The sequence below is a fragment of the Myodes glareolus genome, chromosome 1 (genome assembly GCF_982192425.1).
Source record: "Myodes glareolus chromosome 1, mMyoGla1.1, whole genome shotgun sequence".
In the NCBI taxonomy this organism is placed as follows: domain Eukaryota; kingdom Metazoa; phylum Chordata; class Mammalia; order Rodentia; family Cricetidae; genus Myodes; species Myodes glareolus.
Window position 1 is genome coordinate 79,109,514 of NC_142026.1, and position 20,955 is coordinate 79,130,468.

The 20,955-nt window shown below is 37.2% G+C and overlaps 1 protein-coding gene across 1 annotated transcript in view; it reads left to right on the forward strand.

The window, feature by feature from the left end:
- The window catches only part of LOC146895926 (uncharacterized), a 76,271-nt gene that overhangs the window by 39,099 nt on the left and 16,217 nt on the right, over nt 1–20,955 (forward strand). The window contains exons 5-6 of the mRNA XM_087897751.1: nt 31–91; nt 1,210–1,293. Coding sequence (XP_087753877.1) covers nt 31–91; nt 1,210–1,293 — 145 coding nt within the window. The remainder of the gene's footprint in view (nt 1–30; nt 92–1,209; nt 1,294–20,955) is intronic.

Below are 20,955 nucleotides of genomic sequence, written 5' to 3' on the forward strand. Positions count from 1 at the left end.
TAACATATATTTTCTTGTACTGTATTTTAGGCTACAAATGGGAAGATCATAATATTGAAGAACATTGTCAAAGTTCTAGCAGACATGGAAGGTAATTTGCATGTCCAAGCTAATAGAAATAGGCCTCAGAAGAAATTTTAAGGTGTCTGGAAGAAAGCAGCAATATATTAGCACAGCTTAAAGGGCGTCGATGATTATTTAATTCTCAAAACCATGTACCTCAATGTTAAGTAGGTGAATTGTGTTTGCAAGTTATTCATTTAAGAAGAAAGACAAGGAAACAATGCCTTAACAGATATCACCATTTTAATCATAGCCTCATGAGAACTATGCTGTAGAACTGCCAATCCATTTAGTTTCATACCACTAAATGTTTACATGTTGAATAGGTGATAAGTATATGTCCAAAACCTTCTGAGCAGCACATAGTCTATAGTAGACCTTATGTTACTCATGTTCTTGTTGCGACTCTGTTAAGTTTAATGAGAGGAGGTGTAGTTAGATTCAAGAACCAAAGAGCAGTTGTTGTGGAGAAACTTTAGTTACTCTACTATATATATGTGAGGAAAAGAAAATCAAATGTGTGAATGCTACAAGGACACCCTTTATTTGTTTTCTCCATTTAATAGGTATATAATATGTCACTATGAATACAAGCCATATGAATATGGAATAATGAATGTAGTGACATATCCTTCTTCCCCTCAGAACAATTAGAAGATTTCTAGTTTTCCCCATATTGAGTATAGTTGTTGAATGTGATTCAAGCTTACAAGTAATTGCTTTTCCAACTTCATTAGAAATACATCAACAAACTCACACTGCAGAAAAGCCCTATGAATGCTAGATTTGTGGTTAACGTTACAGACATGGTATGACTCACACTATAGGAAAATTTATGAATCTAATGTGTGGTAAATCTCTGAGTTTCTGACTTTCCAGTTCTCTTCAACTACATGAAAAATCTCTTATGGAAAACTGATATTTTAAACGTCAGTCCTGTAATAAAGGTTCTTACATCACAGGTGTATTCAAAAATGAAAAGCAATCCTTAATGAAGGGGAGCAACATGAGTGTAAACAAAGTGATAAAAGCTTAAGATTTGATTGCCTTTTATAATTAGACCAAATTGTAAACTAATTTATACAGATATAGTCAGCAGTGTAATGAATGTGGTAAAGCTTTTACATACGCCAATTTTTATTGCAGGCACAAAAGAAGCCATACTGAAGATAAACCTTCTGAAAATACTCAATGTGTTAAAGCCTTTGCATATCATAATCATCTTCAAAGGTATGAAAGAGTCTGTACTAGAGAGAAACCCTATGAATGTAATCAATGTGGTAAAGTCTTTACACATCAGAGTATGCTCAAAAATCATAACAGATCACATACTGGAGAGAAACCCTATGGATGTAATCAATGTGGGAAAGCCTTTGCATTTCACAGTCATCTTCGAATGCATACAAGAATACATACTGGAGTGAAACCCTATGAATGCAACCAATGTGGGAAAGCCTTTACATGTCACAGTCACCTGCAAACACATGAAAGAACCCACACTGGAAAAAAACCCTATGGATGTGATCATTGTGGGAAAGCCTTTTCACAACATTATCATCTCCAAAGGCATAAAAGAACACATACTGGAGAGAAACCCTATGAATGTAATCAATGTGGCAAAGCATTTGCATGTGCCAGCAGTCTTCTGTTGCATCAAAGAACCCATACTGGAGAGAAGCCCTATGAATGTAATCATTGTGGGAAAGCCTTTGCAGTTAACTGTAGTCTCCAAAATCATAAAAGAACACATACTGGAGAGAAACCCTATGAGTGCAAACAGTGTGGTAAAGGCTTTGCACAGAATAGTCATCTTCTAAGGCATAGTAGAACACATACTGGAGAGAAACCCTATAAATGTAATCATTGTGAGAAAGCCTTTTCACAACAATATCACCTCCAAAGACATAAAAGAATGCATACTGGAGAGAAACCTTATGAATGTGATCAATGTGGTAAAGCCTTTGTAAGTAACAGTAATCTTCTAATCCATAAAAGAACACATACTGCAGAGAAACCCTATGAATGTGAACAATGTGGTAAAGCCTTTACACAACAGAGTCATCTCAACAATCATAAAAGAACACATGCTGGAGAGAAACCCAACAAATGTAATCAATATGAGAAAGCCTTTTCACAACAGAATCATCTCCAAATACATAAAAGAAAACAAATAGGAGGAAAAACCTATTAAAGTAATCAATGTTGTAAAGCCTTTATATGTCTTTGTAGTCTTTACATCATGGGAAAAGAATCATACTACAGAGAATTCCTATAAATGTAGTCAAGGTTTTGTATCTCATGATAGCTTTTGTATAAGATTAAAACTTTCAGTGTGCAATCATTCTGTTAAAGCCTGTGCCTATCAAAATAGTCTTTGAAGACCTTAAAAAAAAAACCCATGCAGAAGAGAATTTAACTATAAAGGATTTGGTAAGATCTTTAGCCAACACATTTATGTTTCACAAGTATATTTATTCTGGAGAAAAAAAAATCTTCTGACCACATCATTAATCTGATGAAGAAGTATAATGCCCTTCTTTATTTTGTTCGTACCTGCAAATTCATGGAAAAACCCCTATGAATTTAAATGATATAATAACCCTTTTAGATTTCATACATCTCTTCAATGACAGGTGTAAAGGTTTATGGATATTTGTGCCTTTTCTGTTGTTGTGATAAAACATTATGTTTATGTCAACTTACGAAGGAGTTTAATTTGACTCTTGATTCCAGAGGGGTACAGGACCACCATGAAAGTGATATAGCAACAGGTGTCAGTCATGGCAGCTAAAGCAGGAGGCAAAGATCTCACATCCTCAACCTGTAGCATGAAGCAGAAAGTGGGAACAAGAAATAGTTTTTAGGTATAAATTATGAAAGCATATCCCTAATGACATATTTCCTCCAAGAGGGCAGCATGTCCCGAATCTTCTCAAATGATGTCGCCAACTGGAGGTTGATTTTTCTGACTTCAAGCCTACATGCTTGCATTCTGAATCAATTCATGATGATACCCTCAACACCTGTGTACTAGGAATGAATACTTATCAGAGAAATTCCTTCATGAGGGAAAATTTGTTTAGAGATTTTATTTAATTTTAATTATGCGATGTTAGTATGTATTTGTGTATGTATGTGAATGTGCATTCTGGCTCCCAAGAAGATTAGACCCTTGAATCTTCTTGTAGCAGGAATTATAGGAAGATGTAAAAGACCTGATCTTGTTTCTGGGAATGAATTTTTGTTAACTGGTCAGCCATGTCTCTAGTCATATATGTTTTTTAAAGCCTCTCTATATCAACTTGAAATCCTGAAATAGTGAAGAATTCATACAAGAGAAAGGCCATATTCATGTAAATGATTGGATAAAGACTCTAGATATCATAGTTGCCATCACTTTCAAGGAGAACAAAAATCTTTTTCATTTTAGCCTTGAAGAACTTAAATTACTACATGTTCCCTCGAGACTGATGGTGGAAATAACTACATTGTGGTCTCTATTTTGTAACATTTGAAGTCGATATTAAAATATGCTATATATGGCAAATCCACTTGCTAAATTTTATTTTGAAGTCCTTATATTTATTCTGTGACTTTGCTTTTCCTCCATTGTGCTTCTCCTTAATGATAGTTATTTTTCTGCTGCACTGTATTAAATGGGATATCACTCACCAAATGTGTCCATTGTTTATTTAAATATCAGGCAGTTTGTTATCATAATTTGCAAGTAAATCTGTCTGTAAAAGGGTCATGGACTGATGTTCCTGGTTTGTTTTTCATATTTTTATAAATTTCCTTGCGATGTTGTTTGTTATCCAACCTAACTGGGATGTCAGTAGTTAGTAAGGGAGATGTTGGAACTCATGGTTCTTATGTTTAAGCCTCCTGAGTACAATCCAGAGGTAGATGATGAATTCCCAGTACCTGATGTTTTCTCTTCATGTTTTAACAATGTTAATGCTAAAATGCTTGCTAAAAGAAATATAAGAAACAGTAAATACCTTATGTGTGTATCTGAAGCAGCATTTTCATATGTCCGGTCTTATTTTTAGACTAGGACAGATATGTGGAAAGTAGAAGACAACTTTGTGGGGTCTACACTTTTCCTTCCTCATATGGTGATCATATTTTCCTCTGAGGCTTCTCACAGATGCTCAAATAAGATTACCTGATACTTTACATCACTAAAACACTGTCTTGTCAGATTGTAAATATATTTTCCTCCAAGGATAGAGGAAAATATGACAATTTGAACAAGAATCCTATTTGCAAATGAAAATAATATATTTCTACCACTTTCTCCTGGATGGGTTAATTTATTCTAAGGACTAAACACTTTTTGATAACACTTTCTCAGAAATACAAATGAAAGCCAGAGAATTGACTTAGTGAAGTTGATTGCTGCTAAGCCTGATGACCTGAGTTCAATCTGTTGGAGACCCATATTAGCCTCACAAAATTATTTCGTATTTTCTGCAGTTGGTCTATTGCATATGTATACTCCCATCCACTACAAACAAAAATAATTGTTTAACCCAAATAAGTGCCATTAAGACCACTTGCAGTCAGATGACTTCCTGGGTTTCCTCTTCCTGGGTAGAGCTTACATAAGTAGATAATAGACACCATTGCCCAGGTTAAAACACATGAACATAGTTAAAACACTTAAATGGAAGAAATTAACAAAGCAGGGGAAATAACCCAATTAGTGAGGTAGGGGAATGAGGAGTGGAGAAGGGAAGTAAAGAGAACATGAGGGATTGGGAAGGTCAAGTTGGGTGAAGGATAGAGAGGGAGAGCAAGGAAAGAGATATCTTGAAAGAAGGAGCCATTGTGAGGTTAATGAGAAACCAGGTACTATGGAAATTCCCAGGAATCCACAAGGATGATCCCAGCTAAGAATCTAAGCAATAGTGGATAGAGTACCTAAATGTAATCAAATTGATGGTTACCTTAAGGGTCATCATAGAACCTTCATCCAGTAACATTGATACAGATGCCGAGATCCACAGCTAAGCACCAGTCAAACTCCTTGAGTCCACGCATTGAGAGGGAGGAGTTATGATCAAAGGGGCCAACACAGTGATGCTAAAACCCACAGAAAGAGCGGACCCAAGCTAGTGGGAGCTTGCTGACTGAACTGACAGCTGGGGAACCCGCATAAGACTGAGCTAGGCCCTCTGAGTATGGGTGACAGTTGTTTGGCTTGGGCACTTTCTGAGGCCACTAGCAGTGGAACCAGTATTTATCCCTAGTGCATGAACTGGCTTTTTGGAGCCCATTCCTTATGGAGGAATATATCCTCAGCCTAGATACAGGGGAGAGGGCCTTTGTCCTGCCTCAAGTGTTGTGACAAACTTTGTTGACTCCCTGTGGGATATCTCCTCCTGTCAGAGGAGTAGAAGGGGTGAGGTAAGGAGAAAATTGAGGAAACAAGAGGATGAGAAAGATGGGACTGGGATTGGTGTGTAAAATAATATTGTTTTAAATTAAAAAAATAAATAACTTGTAATTTCAGATCTAAGAAATCTGATACCACTTCTGGCCTTTTAGGAAACCAGAAATGCAAATGTTGAAAATACAGATATATTTCTTGGTTCCAGATTGTTATAAAGGTTTTCTTCATGTATATATTGTTTTTTAAAAGTTAATTAAAATTAATTTATGTGTATAAGTCTGTGCACAACAAGTGATTGTCAGGTACCAGAGAATACCAGAAGATGGTGTCAGATGCTCCATGGCTGAAGTTACAGGGAGTTGTGAGCTTTCTTTTGCATGCTTGTAATCATAGCCAGGCCCTGTGAATGAGCAGTTGTTGCTTTTAGTTGCTGAGAGTCTGTTCAGACCCTATGATTTGACATTATTAGCAGTAAAATATGAGTGGCTGATCCTAAATACATCCTAACCTCAGCCAAGATGACCCTGAAGAAATGTCAGATTGATAGAATGAGATGCTAACTTAGACCTGGTATTTAAAGATGTTTCTAAGGGCAAATATCCACAAGATGTGGGGAAGACTACAGAAAAATTGATCAGGGGAGAAACAGACAAGTTTTAAAAACTGACTGACTGACAGCTTAACCAAAGCCACAAGACCTTAAAGGTTCAGACTAAGATTTTTTTTCTCAGGGTTCAACATAAAGGTGCCACAATAAGCAAAAGGAACTAAAATTTGAGGGTCAATAAGTGTATTCATAATATGTTCTTTCTATCCATGTGTCTTTATTGTTCTCTCTTCGTGGTGCTTTATTCCAGTTCTTCTGTTCCAACTGTCTATAATTTCTTAGCTCTAACTTTTTTATTTTTCTATATCTGAATTTCTGGGATGATTTTGCTTCTGTTTTAACTTCTGCTCCAGCTGCTTTCTGTTCGCACTTCTTTCTGTTTGCACTTCTGTTAACTCTCTTTGTTCTTACCCAGCTAAAAAGACTCAAGAAACCTTTCACGCATTGGGAAGTTTATGGCTCTTGGTCCATTAGTGTTTTTGTTAAATGTTTGCAAGCTTCATTTTTAGCAAAGTTGATGCTTTTCAGGGCCACCAGTGAAGGTTTCTCTTCCTCTGGGCTAGATAGCTATTTTTCCTGAGAGTAAGACACAAACAGTAAATCTCCCAAACTAAAATTGTCAGGAAACTGAGGTGAAGGTGAAGTGAGGAGCTAGGAATCTTTTAATTCAAGTTTAGTTTTAGGTCATTACTTTTCTTATCTATAAATGAGGTAGAACCAAGGCATACTTATTTTTTTTTCTATTTTTTCTGAGCAGCAGTGAATTAGCAGTGCCGGGCATGTAGCGGTCCTTGGAAGTCTGGAAATGTTTTAAATGGGCCTGAATGCTAACCACATACCTGTCAATAAAGATAATTGCAGGACAGGAGACTCTATGTTTACATAGGAGAGAGGAACAAATACCTGGTAGTGAGAAGCAGGTTTCTTGACTGTGTGACTCCATAGCTCAAATAATGCTGAACTGTGGGAGATAAAGCCCAAATTTGTAACAGAAGGAGAGTCAGCAAAAAAAAAAAAAAGCCACTTTATCTACAAGGCAATTACACCAATAGGCCCTGCATTTTGGTTTACAGCTTCACCAAAACCCTTGGCTCTGATGAGTCACTTTGTGAAATGAGATAGTGGTGTAGGAAGTCCTTCTGTTTATGTATTGCTTTCATTGGTTAATCAATAAAGAAACTGCTTGACTTGATAGGGCAGAACTTAGGTAGACGAAGAAGCCAGAACTAATTTCTGGGAGGAAGAAATCAGAGAGAGAGAACCCCATGGAGATGCCAGGTGAGACATGCTGAATCTTTCCCGGTAAGCCATGACCTCATGGTGAACACAGATTAATAGAAATGGGTTAAGTCAAGATGTGGAGTTAGCCAATAGAAGGCTAGAGATAATGGCCAAGCAGTGTTTTAATTAATACAGTTTCTGTGTGATTATGTTGGGACCGAAAGCAGGCCCTCTCTCCTTCAACAAGACTGGTTTTAATTATCCTTGTTAAAATTAAATCCTCATTAAAATTAAAAATTCTTATTAAAATGATTCTTCAGTTTGTAGTAAAACTGAATTTTTGCTTTTTGTGGCACTTTTACTCAGAAAAGCCTTGTCTCATGGTATTACCTAAGACCATCATACTTAACCACACAAAGAGACTGCCTTTGATCCTCCACCAGACTTGACCCAAGGTTTCCCAGATTCTTTCAGTGAACTGGGTGGGGAGGGATACAATGGATAATGCTATGCTATGCATGCAAAAGGAAAGATGAAACCTAATTTTGAGTCCTCCCATTGTTCAATCTCCGCCAGAATCCATAGCCATATGCAGCATTTGACAACTAATATTCAACAGGTCAACCCTCCAGATGATTAAATCCCTAATGGGCAGCATTACTGGACATCAACTGTCTTGTCATGGACTATAAATACTGTTTGCTTCTGTCTGCAATTTTCTCATCGGCTACTACATGTCTTTCTTAAACAGCCATGCAATTTTCTCCCACAACTTGAGTTGACAGTATGTTTCTTCATGAACATCTTGGGCACATTTCTTTCTGTGGATTGGCAGAAAGATGATTTATTCTGACATTGTGTAATTTTGATGAATAAAACATGCCTTAATAGCTAGGACTTTGTTCCACAAATATGGTGAGAAACCTAAAAAACTTTTAAGTCATTAGGTCAGACTGGCATAGGATATTAATGGTATTGCCAGCTACAAAGATAGCATTTATACTGTCAGCTGGTTTACAGCCCCAAAGTAAGGTCAAATTAGTCCAAATCCCCCTGCAAATGGATTGTAAGGTAAACTTTCTCAAAAAATGCTGTCCTGGTTTACAAGGACAGATAGCCAGCTGCAGTTCAGTTTCACAAAATCGAAGTTGCCAGGTGTCTGTTTTGTTGAACTAAGGTTATAGTCATAAAGCAACTTTGCTGCAAGTTTTTCTCTTGCTAATGTCTTGCTAATAACACAAGACCGATGATTAACTCCCTGCACAAATTTCTCAGCAGTTAACTCTGCATGAGCTAAGTTTTATGATACAAGATGCCAGATTCAGCTAACTGTTCATTTTAGATCCTGATATTTACGTGGTTGACAGAAAAAGCAATTAACCAAGGTTCAGAGAGAAACAGCTTTTTTTTCTCCCCATGTAGTTATATCATGGGAAAAGTTTTCCTAGCTAGGCATAATCTAATTTCATAATCCTGCAAAAGAGTTACAAGTTTGTTTCCTTGTGATCTGAGGTTTCATGCAGGATAGAATATATCTTAGGTTTTGGGATTCTTTTAATGTCGCTGTCCGTGAGAAAGTTCCAAGCACTCAGCACTATACTCCTGCTTTCACATTACAGCCTGCACACCACAGAGCCTTGCAGCCACTAATTGCCATGGTTATTCACTCATACTCGTACCAACTGCACTCTATATTTTCCTGTCTTTCCAGTGCTACCAGTCTAAGAAACCAACACTATTATGAATGTTAGTATAGAATATTTATCACAGTTATAAATATAGAATATAAGGCACAATTTCTCTATTTTCTGGACTCTCAAGTAGTTTAACTTTGTCCCCTTTTATAATCTATCTCAGTAGATAATGGAATGGCTGGATCTCCCATTTACAGTTACAGTTGACACACTAATTGGGGAGCTGACAGATTTATTTCATATATGGTATTAGGATGACTCTACTTGCTCCTTATCATTTACTCAAGAAATGTAATGTGACCTTCAAATGTAACCAGTTTTTATTACTCAGAGCTTTCTATCAGGTATATATAAGCTGTGTGCAATAAGGAAAGAGAAATTCAACCTGAGAGAATTAAAACAAGTGACTCTCAGTACATGTGTGAGTCTTATTCCCTCAGATAGATAAAAATTATTTCTAAATCCCAATAGTCTGTGGCTTTCTTTTTGCTACCCTGGAGCAGCCCTGGGAGCTCTTCTCTGGGCTGTGTTAAATCTCTTTTGTCAAGGTAGGACAGACTGTATTAAGGAAGCCGGTAGCTCAGGCAGATGACTTGGTTTCCCTCTGCTTAAGGGTAGTATTTTCTTTCTTCAGTTTCTTTGTCTTTCTGTCTCTTTTTCTTTAGAGCTCATTTTACCTAGGTTGTTTTCCCATCTTGGCTTGCATTGTCCTCGGTTTCCATTTATGGAGATTTCTTGCACTCAATTTTCAAGTCAAATACATGACTCACCCCCCCCCCCCCCACCCCATGACTTGACCCCAAAGGAATAGATTTCTCCTCCCCCTAGTATGTCTTACCTTTGGTCTGTAAAGATTGGCCCTGGTAATTTCCTTGTACCATTATCACTAGTGACTTCCAGCCCTGGAGTTCATTTGCTGACCTGGAGACTTCCAGAGCCATAGGGCAACTACGGAAGCTCTTTGGAACCAGTTATGCTGTGAGGCCACCTGAGTGGTTTGTTGGTTGACCTATATTCTTCGAATAACCTGTGAATTGCTAATTCAAATTGAATTGCTAAATCAACTAAGTCTCTGGACAGGGATAACTTTTCTCTTAATTAGGAGAGTATGCTCTTGAAAAGGGAATTTACTTTGGCAGGAACTGCAGTTGGTTTTATTATGAGGAAAGTTGTTATTGTGTCCTTTTCCCAATATTTGGAGTGAAGCTCCACAATCTTATTATGTGAGTATGAAAGGAATTGGTGCACAGGAAATGAAGAAGTGAGGCATTGCTCCAGGCCATCAAATTCCTACAGTCGAATTTGGACCTTGGGATAGATATTTTACTTGGTGAAGGAAGTATTGAGATTTAAATTCCAGACCTTAAACTCAACTTTGATACTATTTGATAGGAAAGATTTATATTTGATATTTCTTATGTCACCATGACTGTGTTTGTTGACACTAAAGAGGAAATAGGGTTGGCAGAGGCATAAAAGACTTCTCTGATCACCTCCATATCCAGAGAACACTCCAGGGGACGGTGCCTCTCTCTAGGCAGAAAGATCAGCAGCTGGAGAGTTCAGAACATAAAAGCTTAGGTTTTACTTTAAATCAGGTTTAGGGGAGTTGTGAAGTCTTTGTGTACTGAATTTTTCTATGTATAGAATCATAAGCAGTTGTATAACACTGGTTAAGATCACACTTTTCCTGGCTTAGTTTCTTTAGGTTGTTTCTTTAAACCTCACTAGACTTTTGAGATTTTTTTTAATTGACTTTTTCTTTCCATCAGGTTAATTGTGCACAAATTTATCACTCTTTCTTGATTGTTGTAGAGTTGCATAGAGGTCAATGTGTGTATTATTTCTTCACATTCCTACTGAGCATTCTGAATTTTTCTGTTTTCCATATAGCTTTACAATCACGTTTTCTCTTATAAATTTGTGGGAGTTTTCTTTGAGTGTGTTCAATTTGTACTGCAAATTGTACATGTCTAACATCATAATATCGATTCATCTTCCTGACTAGGATCATTGACTATCTCACCATTTATTTAGTTATTTTATTTTTCATAGTATATGGAAGATTTACTCCAGTGGATAAAAGTTACTTTGTGCCTGCATGGTGGATCAGCAGATACTCTTCTTGGGGATGACCTGTTGTTGGATCCTAACACCCAAGTCGGGAGGCTCATAACTACCTGCAACTCCCGATCCAAGTGACTTGACACACTGCTCTCTGGGGTGTCATCTACATTCACATGAAAGACATTCTCTTTTTTATACACAAACACACATGTACTGATATTTTATTGGTGCTCTAGCAAATAAAGCTAGTCTGGAGCTCAGATTGCAGAGCTAGCCACTAGTTAATCATAGAGGACAGGCAGTGATGTCACACAACTTTAATCCCAGCACTTGGGAGGTGAAACAGGAAATGATATGGCTAGGTGGAATGAGGAAGTTATAAGGTGGGGTAGAGGCAGGAGGTTGGCCCTTTTCAGCTGAGGAGTTGGTGAGGAAAGAGGTGGCTGTGGCTTGCTCCTTTGTTTCTCTGATCTTTCAACATTTACCCTGATATCTGGCTCTGGGTTTTTATTATTAAGACCAATTAGAATTCATGCTACAATACATAAAGTGGAAATATTTTATTTTGCCAAAAGCACTTATGGCTTGTAAAGAATTAGAGTAGAGCACATTGCTTTATGTGTGTAATAGAATTCAGACAGCTTTAAAAATCTGTAATCTTCATTTGTATTTTGAAAAATTTATAGTACATCAATATAATACAGAATTACATCCGATGATCAATCATGGAAACATAGTTTCTAAGTGATTATAAAAGGCATTGTTTTCTTTATCACAAGAGAATGAATTTTCTTATTCAAACTATTATCTCCGAAGTTGGAACATAAGAGTACTTCAAGCAAGCCAAGTTTGAAAAAATAGTCCTCAAAACACACCTCTTTCTATTATGGACAAAGCAGAGTACTAGTAATTTAGTTGGTGGAGGTGAAGGTCGTGAGGATGCTTTGGAAAATAAACTATAAAACCTAGGCTAGAGTTCATGTGGTTTGAATGAGAATGGTCCTCATATGGTTAAATTAGAAGAACTGATAGAGAAGCATTAGGAGATATGTTATTGGAGGAGATGTGTCATTGAAAATTGCCTCTCCTTTTCTGCGTCCTGCCTGCAGATCAGCATGTAAGCTCTGAACTCCATGCTTGCCTACCGCCATCCATCCTGCCATGATGATAATGGGCTAATCCTCTGAAAAGTATAAGCAAGGAACCAATTAAAAGCCATCTATTATAAGAGTTGATTTGACAGTTTTTCTTTCATGGCAGTAAATCAGTAATTTAGACAGGTCATTTGTGTATTATTTTGGCTAAAAAATCAATCAGTCTGTATTCTGCATGTTTCTTGAGAAACAGAAATGAAAAGTAGTAACTTCTTTGAAAAAAAAACACATTGAGTCAGAGATACAGTTAGTATGTTGTGTTCTATATACTAACTGTATCTGGCAAAGCTTGCCTGGAGATCAGAGGGTGGAACTAGCCACTAGCTAACTGTAGATGCCAGGTAGTGGTCCACACGTTTAATCCCAGTACTTGGGAGACTCATACATTTAATCTGAGCACTTGGGAGGCTCATGCCTATGATTCCAGTATTTTGAAGACTCAGGCCTTTAATTTCAACACAATCTAGAAGTGGTGATAGAATCTTGGTTCTTTTGATCTGAGAATCCAGATAGGTAAGAGAAGCTGCTCCGTTGCTTCTCTGATACTTTGGGTTATTGCTCTGATAATTGTCTCCTGATTTTTATTGATAAGACTAATTAGCATCACTCTTTATTGGTACTTATGATTCAAACAAGTTTATAGTGAAAAAGAGCAATAAGTAGGGCAAAAAGAAATGAAGTATGTGTTTTGAGAGAAAAAAACGACATTTTAAACGAGAAAAAAAACAAGATTAGCCTTCTTGTTTATGGAACCATTGAGTAGGATGTAACATTACAAGAAAAATGCCTCCTAACAGATATTAAGACACACTCAAGGAGAACATTAGTATTGAGTGTATATCAAAGAAACTATCAAAAATTACTAACTTCAAAAAAGGGTGGACAAGTTGGGCCTGATTACTCATGCCTTTGTTGTAAAATCACTTAGCTTTAGTTGGCAGTGACATACTAAAACAGAGGCAATAATTTTGAAGGAGGCTAGTGACAATAAAGAAAGACACCTGACCTTCGTTGTAAGCATAGAAAAGGTGCCCCAGGAATAAGACCCTACTTATCTAAGACATCAAGTTATGGAAATAAAAGGCAAGCTGTTTCCTAGCCACAGAAAGCAACTTTATACACTGCTGCTACACTGTTCCAAGTGGGGTAGAATTCATTCTTAACTACATCCCTATAGGGTGATACCATCTGAATGCTACTTTTTCTGGATTAAGAAAGGTAAAACGTGGAGGCATACGCGGCTTCTGGGTTGCTCTTCTCTACCCCTGGATTCTGGGTTTCTGGTTCCATGTATGGAATTGATTTAATTACATTTACTTTGTTGAGCAACTCATATTTCCCAGTTTTTAACAAATACTAAGGTGGACCACTGAAACAGGATCCCGTTTCTGTCACCTTTGTAGTGGTTCTAGTCATGACTTGGCAACAATGCCACCTTCTGGATAATAGGTAATATGGCAGTTTTTATTTCCAATGTAAATTTTACTGCTTTCTTTACTAATACAATGGCTTATATCATGTGAGGTTTATATGACTATGGGGATACCTCAATTTACTGGTTACTATGTTTCAGTTTTATTTTCCATATTCTATCATTAAGGAAAAATATGGCATTCCTAAGAATGATACAATATTTCCAGACTAATAATGAACGGCTAGTTGAAAGGATTAAAATTTTTGAAAATCAGAGGTTATCTGAACAAGTGGATACTATGATAGGCAAAATTGACTCCATATCCAAGGTACTAGGAAGTTACCTGAAATGGTTCAGGCTGTTGAATTTGACTTTCAGACATTATCACAAAGTTTTGATAAGGTGACAGACAGAATGTACCTCCAGGATGGGAATCTACATGATATCCAAGAAAAGTTCAAGGAGGACATGTTATCTTTGAAGGAAAAAATGAAAACCTTGGAATCACAGATACAGAATGGGGACCAAAAAAAAATGATACCTTAGTGAAATCAAGTACAAATGATACAATGCATACATTTATATATATGTGTTTGTGTGTGTGTATAGGTATATATATGTTTATGAATGTATAGAGCTGGTTTTAGAGTTGGACAATGGCTCTGTCCTTCTTTAAATCCAAGCATGTTGTTAAATGAAAAAAACCCAGAGTTTCTATCTCATGTCAAGAGCCATTTGATGTGGGACAGAAAGAAAAAAGAATTTAGAAAACGTGTTTATTTTTTTCATATCTATTTTTTTCTTTATTATATCTTTCATTGAATATATATGTCTGTATATGTCTATATAAATAATGTTTAAGTTTTCCACAATTAATAATGAATTTTCCTGCAGTAAATTTTGAAGTTTGCAGGAAGTTGTTTGGGGCCCCAAAACAACTCAACCTGGTTGATATGATGTCATGATACTGAAAGCGCTACTACAAGACCTGTTTTGGGTACCAGCTGCACAAGACGGTTCCAACTTGGTTAGCTGAAATAGTGCACATCTTTTACAACATTCTGGCCAGACCTCCACAAAATACTCAGAGACCATTTGCAATCTTACCAGACATTAATCTTGAAATTTAACCATGACAACTGGAAGTAATTCTAGAGGATGGCGGCCCCTCTCCCAGTAAAGTTTGTCCTCGGGTTTAGGGACATCATTTAGGGATTGATTTTAATTAGTATATGGTTGAGGGTTGGGGGAGAAATTTTATAAGCTCAGGGATCTTTTTGAAAAAAAGAAGAGGGATAATTAGATGATGGGATAATAGATTGGTACTTGTGAGTTATTGTTTTTAGACAATTATATTGGTATCAATTCTGGTATATTGATTCAAAGTTAAATTATATTGACTATTGTATGTATGCATGCTTCTACCTCTTTAAAACATTTTTATGTATTGATATATATATATATATATACTATATTGCAGTGTACATTTCTACCTCTGATTAAGATAGTTATATATTGTTTATGTATTGATATATATTTACCATATTGCAATGTATACTTGTACATCATTTACATTTGGAGATCATTGTCCTCATTTATTTCACAGTTGTTTATTGTCTTAGTCTTTAAGTTAGATAGGTATTGAGAATTGTATAGATCAATAGTCATCTATTTTTGTCATTTATAATTAGACTAATCAGGTTCTTTAGATACATAGAAATTATATTCAGTATAGATAGATAATCTTCAAAGAGCTGTAGAAAATGGCCTTTAATCTAACTCAGAGTTCCATAGTAGTGAGACACAATTGCTCTGGGCAACACCAGTCTATATCCAAGAGAATATTGAGCATCAAAGACACTCCACCTGGAGCCTTTCTTCTTGGCAGAACTGGCCTTTGGGCAAAGAAATACCCATACCTCAACCACTGACAGAGATACAGAGTATCTGTAAATGGATAAAACAGGACTGTAATATCCTGCCAAGACAGGGTAAGATAGTTTTGAAAAGTTTCTTGCCTTTGAAAATGGTATTTCAATTACGTTAGGCCATAGCCAATGTCGGTTGCTTCAGTGCTGCAAATGTGACTTTGGGTGATAGCCCAGTTGTCTCTGTGATTTGTTGCATGTTTTGGAAGTTGTTTGATTGCACTTCCTAATTACTCATGTAACATTATTTCCCTTCTCAGATCTTTGATGAGGTTGAAGACTATATAAATGTACTTACTTTCCTCTCATGACTTGGCCAAGTTATTTATTATACAAGACTTAAGCTAGTTAGAATAGATATTTGTTCTTATTTTATATAATTTCATAGTAGGTTTAGAACTCTCTTACTTAAACAAAAGGGGAAGGTGCTGCAGGAGCACCTTCCGCTCCTTCAGCCAATAGCCGCTGAGATACCAGCCCACTGGGGCATGGTCTCTCTCTCTTTAAAAAAGCAGTGCAGCCCTCCACTTGCTCTCTTGCTTCCGGCTCCTCTTCTGGCTACTAGACTCCTTTCCTGATCACTCAGAGGACTGTTGTTTGGGACGGTGATCTGTAAGTTTTTCCCCTTTAAATAAATAGCCATTCTATTAATCATAATTCCAAACGGCTGAGGGATTGTTTGTGACTTATGCCTTCAAGTGAGCATAGATTTCTTTCCTGGTTTCAGTTCAGCACAGTTGCAAGCATCAAAGAAAAACTTGGCATTGTCAGAAAATGATTGAGTATTCCTTGCATGAAGTTGTGAGGATGAAGTCTGGCTACATTCTTAGAGCAAATATGTTAAGATACTCAAGTTATAACACATCTGCCATGGAGAGCTGCTTATAAGCAGTAGAAGTTCTCAAGGGAGGTGTATAATAAGTTGTAGGGATACAGCAATGTCTAAGCCTTTTGTAAGTGAAGACCCATATGTCTGAAACAAGCAGGATTTGATGTTTGACCTACTGGATTTAAGTTTTTCTTTAATCCAATCTTTCCTTTATGTGTCTCCTCTTTTCTCCTTTGGAAAGGGAATGTATATTCTGGTCATTGTATGTTAGAAAGATATACTTGGTATTCCTTGGAAGGCCACTTCTTAAAAATAACACCAGCAGAACAAAAACTGAAGGCAATAATTGATAAATGTGACTTTCAGAAACTGAGAAGCTTTGTAAGGCGAAGGACACTGTCAACAGGACAAAACACATCCTATAGAATGGAAAAAGACCTCCATTAACTCTACATCTGATAGATAGCTGATCTCCAAACATACAAAGAACTCAAGAAACTAGGCATCAAAATACCAAAACAATTATTTAAAGGGGGATATTTAACGGAAATATTGGAAGTTTATCCCACAAGAGAGCCAAAATTCTCCATAACCAATAGTCATTAAAATCTTACTAATTTCTTTGGCATATGTTTCAATATATCCATTCCAGAATTTTTTGGATATGGATACAGTGTAGACAGTCTAAAATGAGACAGACAATAATTCAAGGAGGTGCAGGGGTTGATAGTATTCTGACCTTTAATCCCAGTCCTCAGATGGCAGAGCTCAATAGAGCCTTTTGAGTTTGTGGGCTGCCTGGTCTGCAAAGTGAGTTTTAAGATATCCAGCACTGTTACACAGAGAAATACTGTCTCAAAAGAAAAATTAAAAAAAAAATCAAAAAAATAAATTCAAGGATAATTTAGTAAGATCAGAGGTATTCCTGAGACAAATGTCTAGGAATGTTTAAATTCAAAATAAGTGTGGAAAATTCATACAGACCCTGTCTTCTGGTTCACTAACGAAGAAGAGGATATGGGTGTCCAAGAACTCATCATAAAGCAGCTTATATTTGTGGTATGTTTTTTTCTCAAGAGTAACCATGAGAAAAGAAATAAGATGTAAGAACCCTTCAGAGTATGCTCTGCAGTGGTAGACAATGAAGATCTAGAAGATGGTCCATGGTACTTTCATTTTTCTTAACAGATGGACATGTGTCAGTAAAGGCTCACCTGTATTGATACCCTTTGGGTTCTCACCAGCAGTCTCATTCCAGCTTCTGTCAGTGGTGCTCACAGGGCAGCACAGGCTGCTGCTCTCTGAGTGGTTGAGCAAGTCTGCCACATGCAGGCTTGGAAGAGCTTGCCAAACCTGCTGACTGCTGCATACACTCAGAGGCCTTGATTGGCTAGTGAGTTCTGAGTGACATTGGTAGCTTCCTTAAGGAGTCAGTGGGCTGAAGGGCCACAGCATAGTGGCTACCTGCTCTGTTTTACACCCCAGAAACAGACTAGTCCAACTTCTGTAGAGATTTGCAGTTCAGAAGCAAGAACACCTGGCTTCCAAAAGATGACCATGCTGTAGTCTCTCTCTTAACCAAGAATCCTGTAGTTGTTCAGTCCACAAAACTGGATGTGTCAGCTGGTCTTCAGTATAAGCAGGAATTCCAAGAAGTGTGCTATAATGCCACAAAAGTAATGACCTTACTTAAAAAGAGCTAGAGTAAACAGGTAAAGAATAGAAGCTTCTTTCTCTTTTCTATACATAGGCTGCCAAAAAGTGTATCCCAAATTAAAAGTAGATATTCCCACATCAACAGACCCAGAAAAATGTTTTTTAACATGATTTAATTAAGATAAATTCATCAAAGTGTACCTAGCTACGTGGGATTTAGTTGATTTCAGGTGTAGTTAAATTGACAACCAAAAACAGCTATGGTAAGATTCAATACAAAAGAACTGAGAAAGATGTCTTACCTGTAGCATGCAAGGTGAGCACAAAAAGCATTTCCAAAGATTGCTAAGCAGGCTCAGTGAACAAGTCCAATTCTAAACATGGTCATCGTGTAAAAGCAGAGACATTCAGGGCCATTCCTAGCACATAGTCATGCAGAAAGTTACATAAAATATAAAAGTGCTGGACAGAAATACTTCTGGCATGTTCATTTGTACCATAAGTTCTTATCTGAAAATCAAGTAAATGATACTGTCAAAGTTGATTGCTTAGTAGCTGATGCTGTTAATCATGATATATGATCTAAAAGTAGATGTATCAATGCTACCACTTTTTGTAAATACAAAAGGAGACACAAATATCAAAATCATTAAAGGAAAATCCCCTATCATCACTGTGAATGCTGTTCTTAGATGGATGTCTTAGTTCTTCTAACCTCAGAACAAGTTTTCTTTAGGCTTTAAGCAACCTGGCTCACAGGAAAGCCACAGCTGCTTCCATGCCAGGCCTATGAGAGTTTATTTTAAGTAGCCCTGACTGTAGTGTCTCTCAGGGTTGTGACATCATTGTAGAGAATTTCAGTCTTTTTAAAAAAATCTTATATTTTATATATATGGGTGGCTAACTGTATATGTCTATGTGCCATACCTGCAGAGACTTGAAAAGGACATCACATTCTGTGGGATTGGAGTTACAGCTTGTTAACCATCATACAAATGTTAGCCAACAGTATGCCATTACCATAAATATTGTGCCTTTTCTCTACACCAGTTGTTCTCAACCATCCTAATGCATGAACACTTTAATACAGTTAACACAGATGAGAATAGTGAGCTAATGTAAGTAAAACAGGTAATAAGAAGCCTGAGCTAATGGGCCTATCAGTTTATAATCAATGTAGACCTCTGTGTGATTTCTTTGGGAGTCAACAACTGCCAGAACTGGGCAGGACAGAAACCTCAGACAACAAATGGCCCATGTGGCCACCTGCATCCACTTAAAGCCTAAAAGAGCTTGAGAACTAATTCTAGACATAAAATAATGAGTTAAGCATGGCTTATTGATAGCACCATTCTCTCAGGTGGGCTCTGCTTGCTAGAGGCAAATGCTCTCATTTAAGAGAGGCTTCCTGACTCAGCTTTAGCTGTAAAACCTTGTAGCTCTTTTAAGAGGTCCTGCAATGAAACACTTAAATAGTGTTGAAAAGCTGACTGCATGGTTTTTGGTTTTCAGCCATGGCAGGAAAAAGGCCATGCTGTTTTAAAATGCCAGCTTTCTGGGCCATCCTGCCAGCACAAACTCTTACTCTTTCAGGTAGGAGGTTCAGCTACAGAGCATTTGACTGTGGCTTGTGAGCAGACTGCTACAGCTTGCTTGCTGGCAGGGAACTTTATCGGCGAATCAGTCCCACACCAGTTATGTTTTAAGGGGTTATTTATTTTGGGGGGTAAAACTTACATACACCATAAACCGTCAGGAAGGGAGCCTAGTTGCTGGAGCAGGAGCCGGGACCAAGCGCTGGAACCAAGAGAGCCTGATCCGGGATCTGTGGCTCTTTTTAAAAGAGAAATATACCACGCCCCAGTGGGCTGGTATTTCAGCAGCTATTAGCTGATGGAGCGGAAGGCGCTCCCCGTCGCACTGTGGGCTCGTGCTTCAGCGACTATTGGCTGAGGCAGCAGAAGATACTCCCACAACACCTCCCCCTTTTGTTTAAGTAAGAGAGTTCTAAGCCTACTACGAAATTATATATAGTAAGTACAAACCTACACAATTATATACAATAAGTACAAATATCCTATTCTAACGAGCTAAAGTCTTGTATAATAAATAACTTGGCCAAGTCATGAAAGTAACTATGTTTATATAATCTTTAATTCCATCAAAGATCTGAGAAGGGAAATAATGTTATCTGAGTAATTAGGAAGTGCAATCAAACTTCCAGGACATATAACAAATCACAGAGACAACTGGCTACCTGGGCAAACACCCAAAGTCATGTTTGCAGCATTGAAGCAACCAACTTTGGCTAAGGCCTAACGTAACTGACATACCATTTTTAAAGGCAAGGAACTTTTTAAAACTATCTTACCCTGTCTTGGCAGGATATGACAGTCCTGTTTTATCCATTTACGGATACTCTGTAACTCTGTCCGTAGTTGAGGTATGGGCATTTCTTTACCCAAAGGCCAGTTCTGCCAAGAAGAAAGGCTCCAGGTGGAGTGTCTTTGGTGTTCAACATTCTCTCGGGAATAGATCGGTGTTGCCAGGAGCGATTGTGTCTCCCTACCACAGAACTCTGAATTAGATTAAAGGCCATTTTTTACAGCTCTTTGAAGAGGTTGAAGATTATCTATCTATACTGAATATAATTTCTATGTATCTAAAGAACCTGATTAGTCTAATTATAAATGTCAAATTTAGATGACTATTGATCTATATAATTCTCAATATCTATCTAACTTAAAGACTGAGATAGTAAACAACTGTGCAATAAATGGGGACAATATGACCTCCAAATATAAACAATGTGCAAGTATACATTGCAATATGGTAAATATATATATCAATACATAAACAACATATAAGTATCTTAATCAGAGGTAGGAGTGTACAATACAATATGGTAAAATATACATATATCA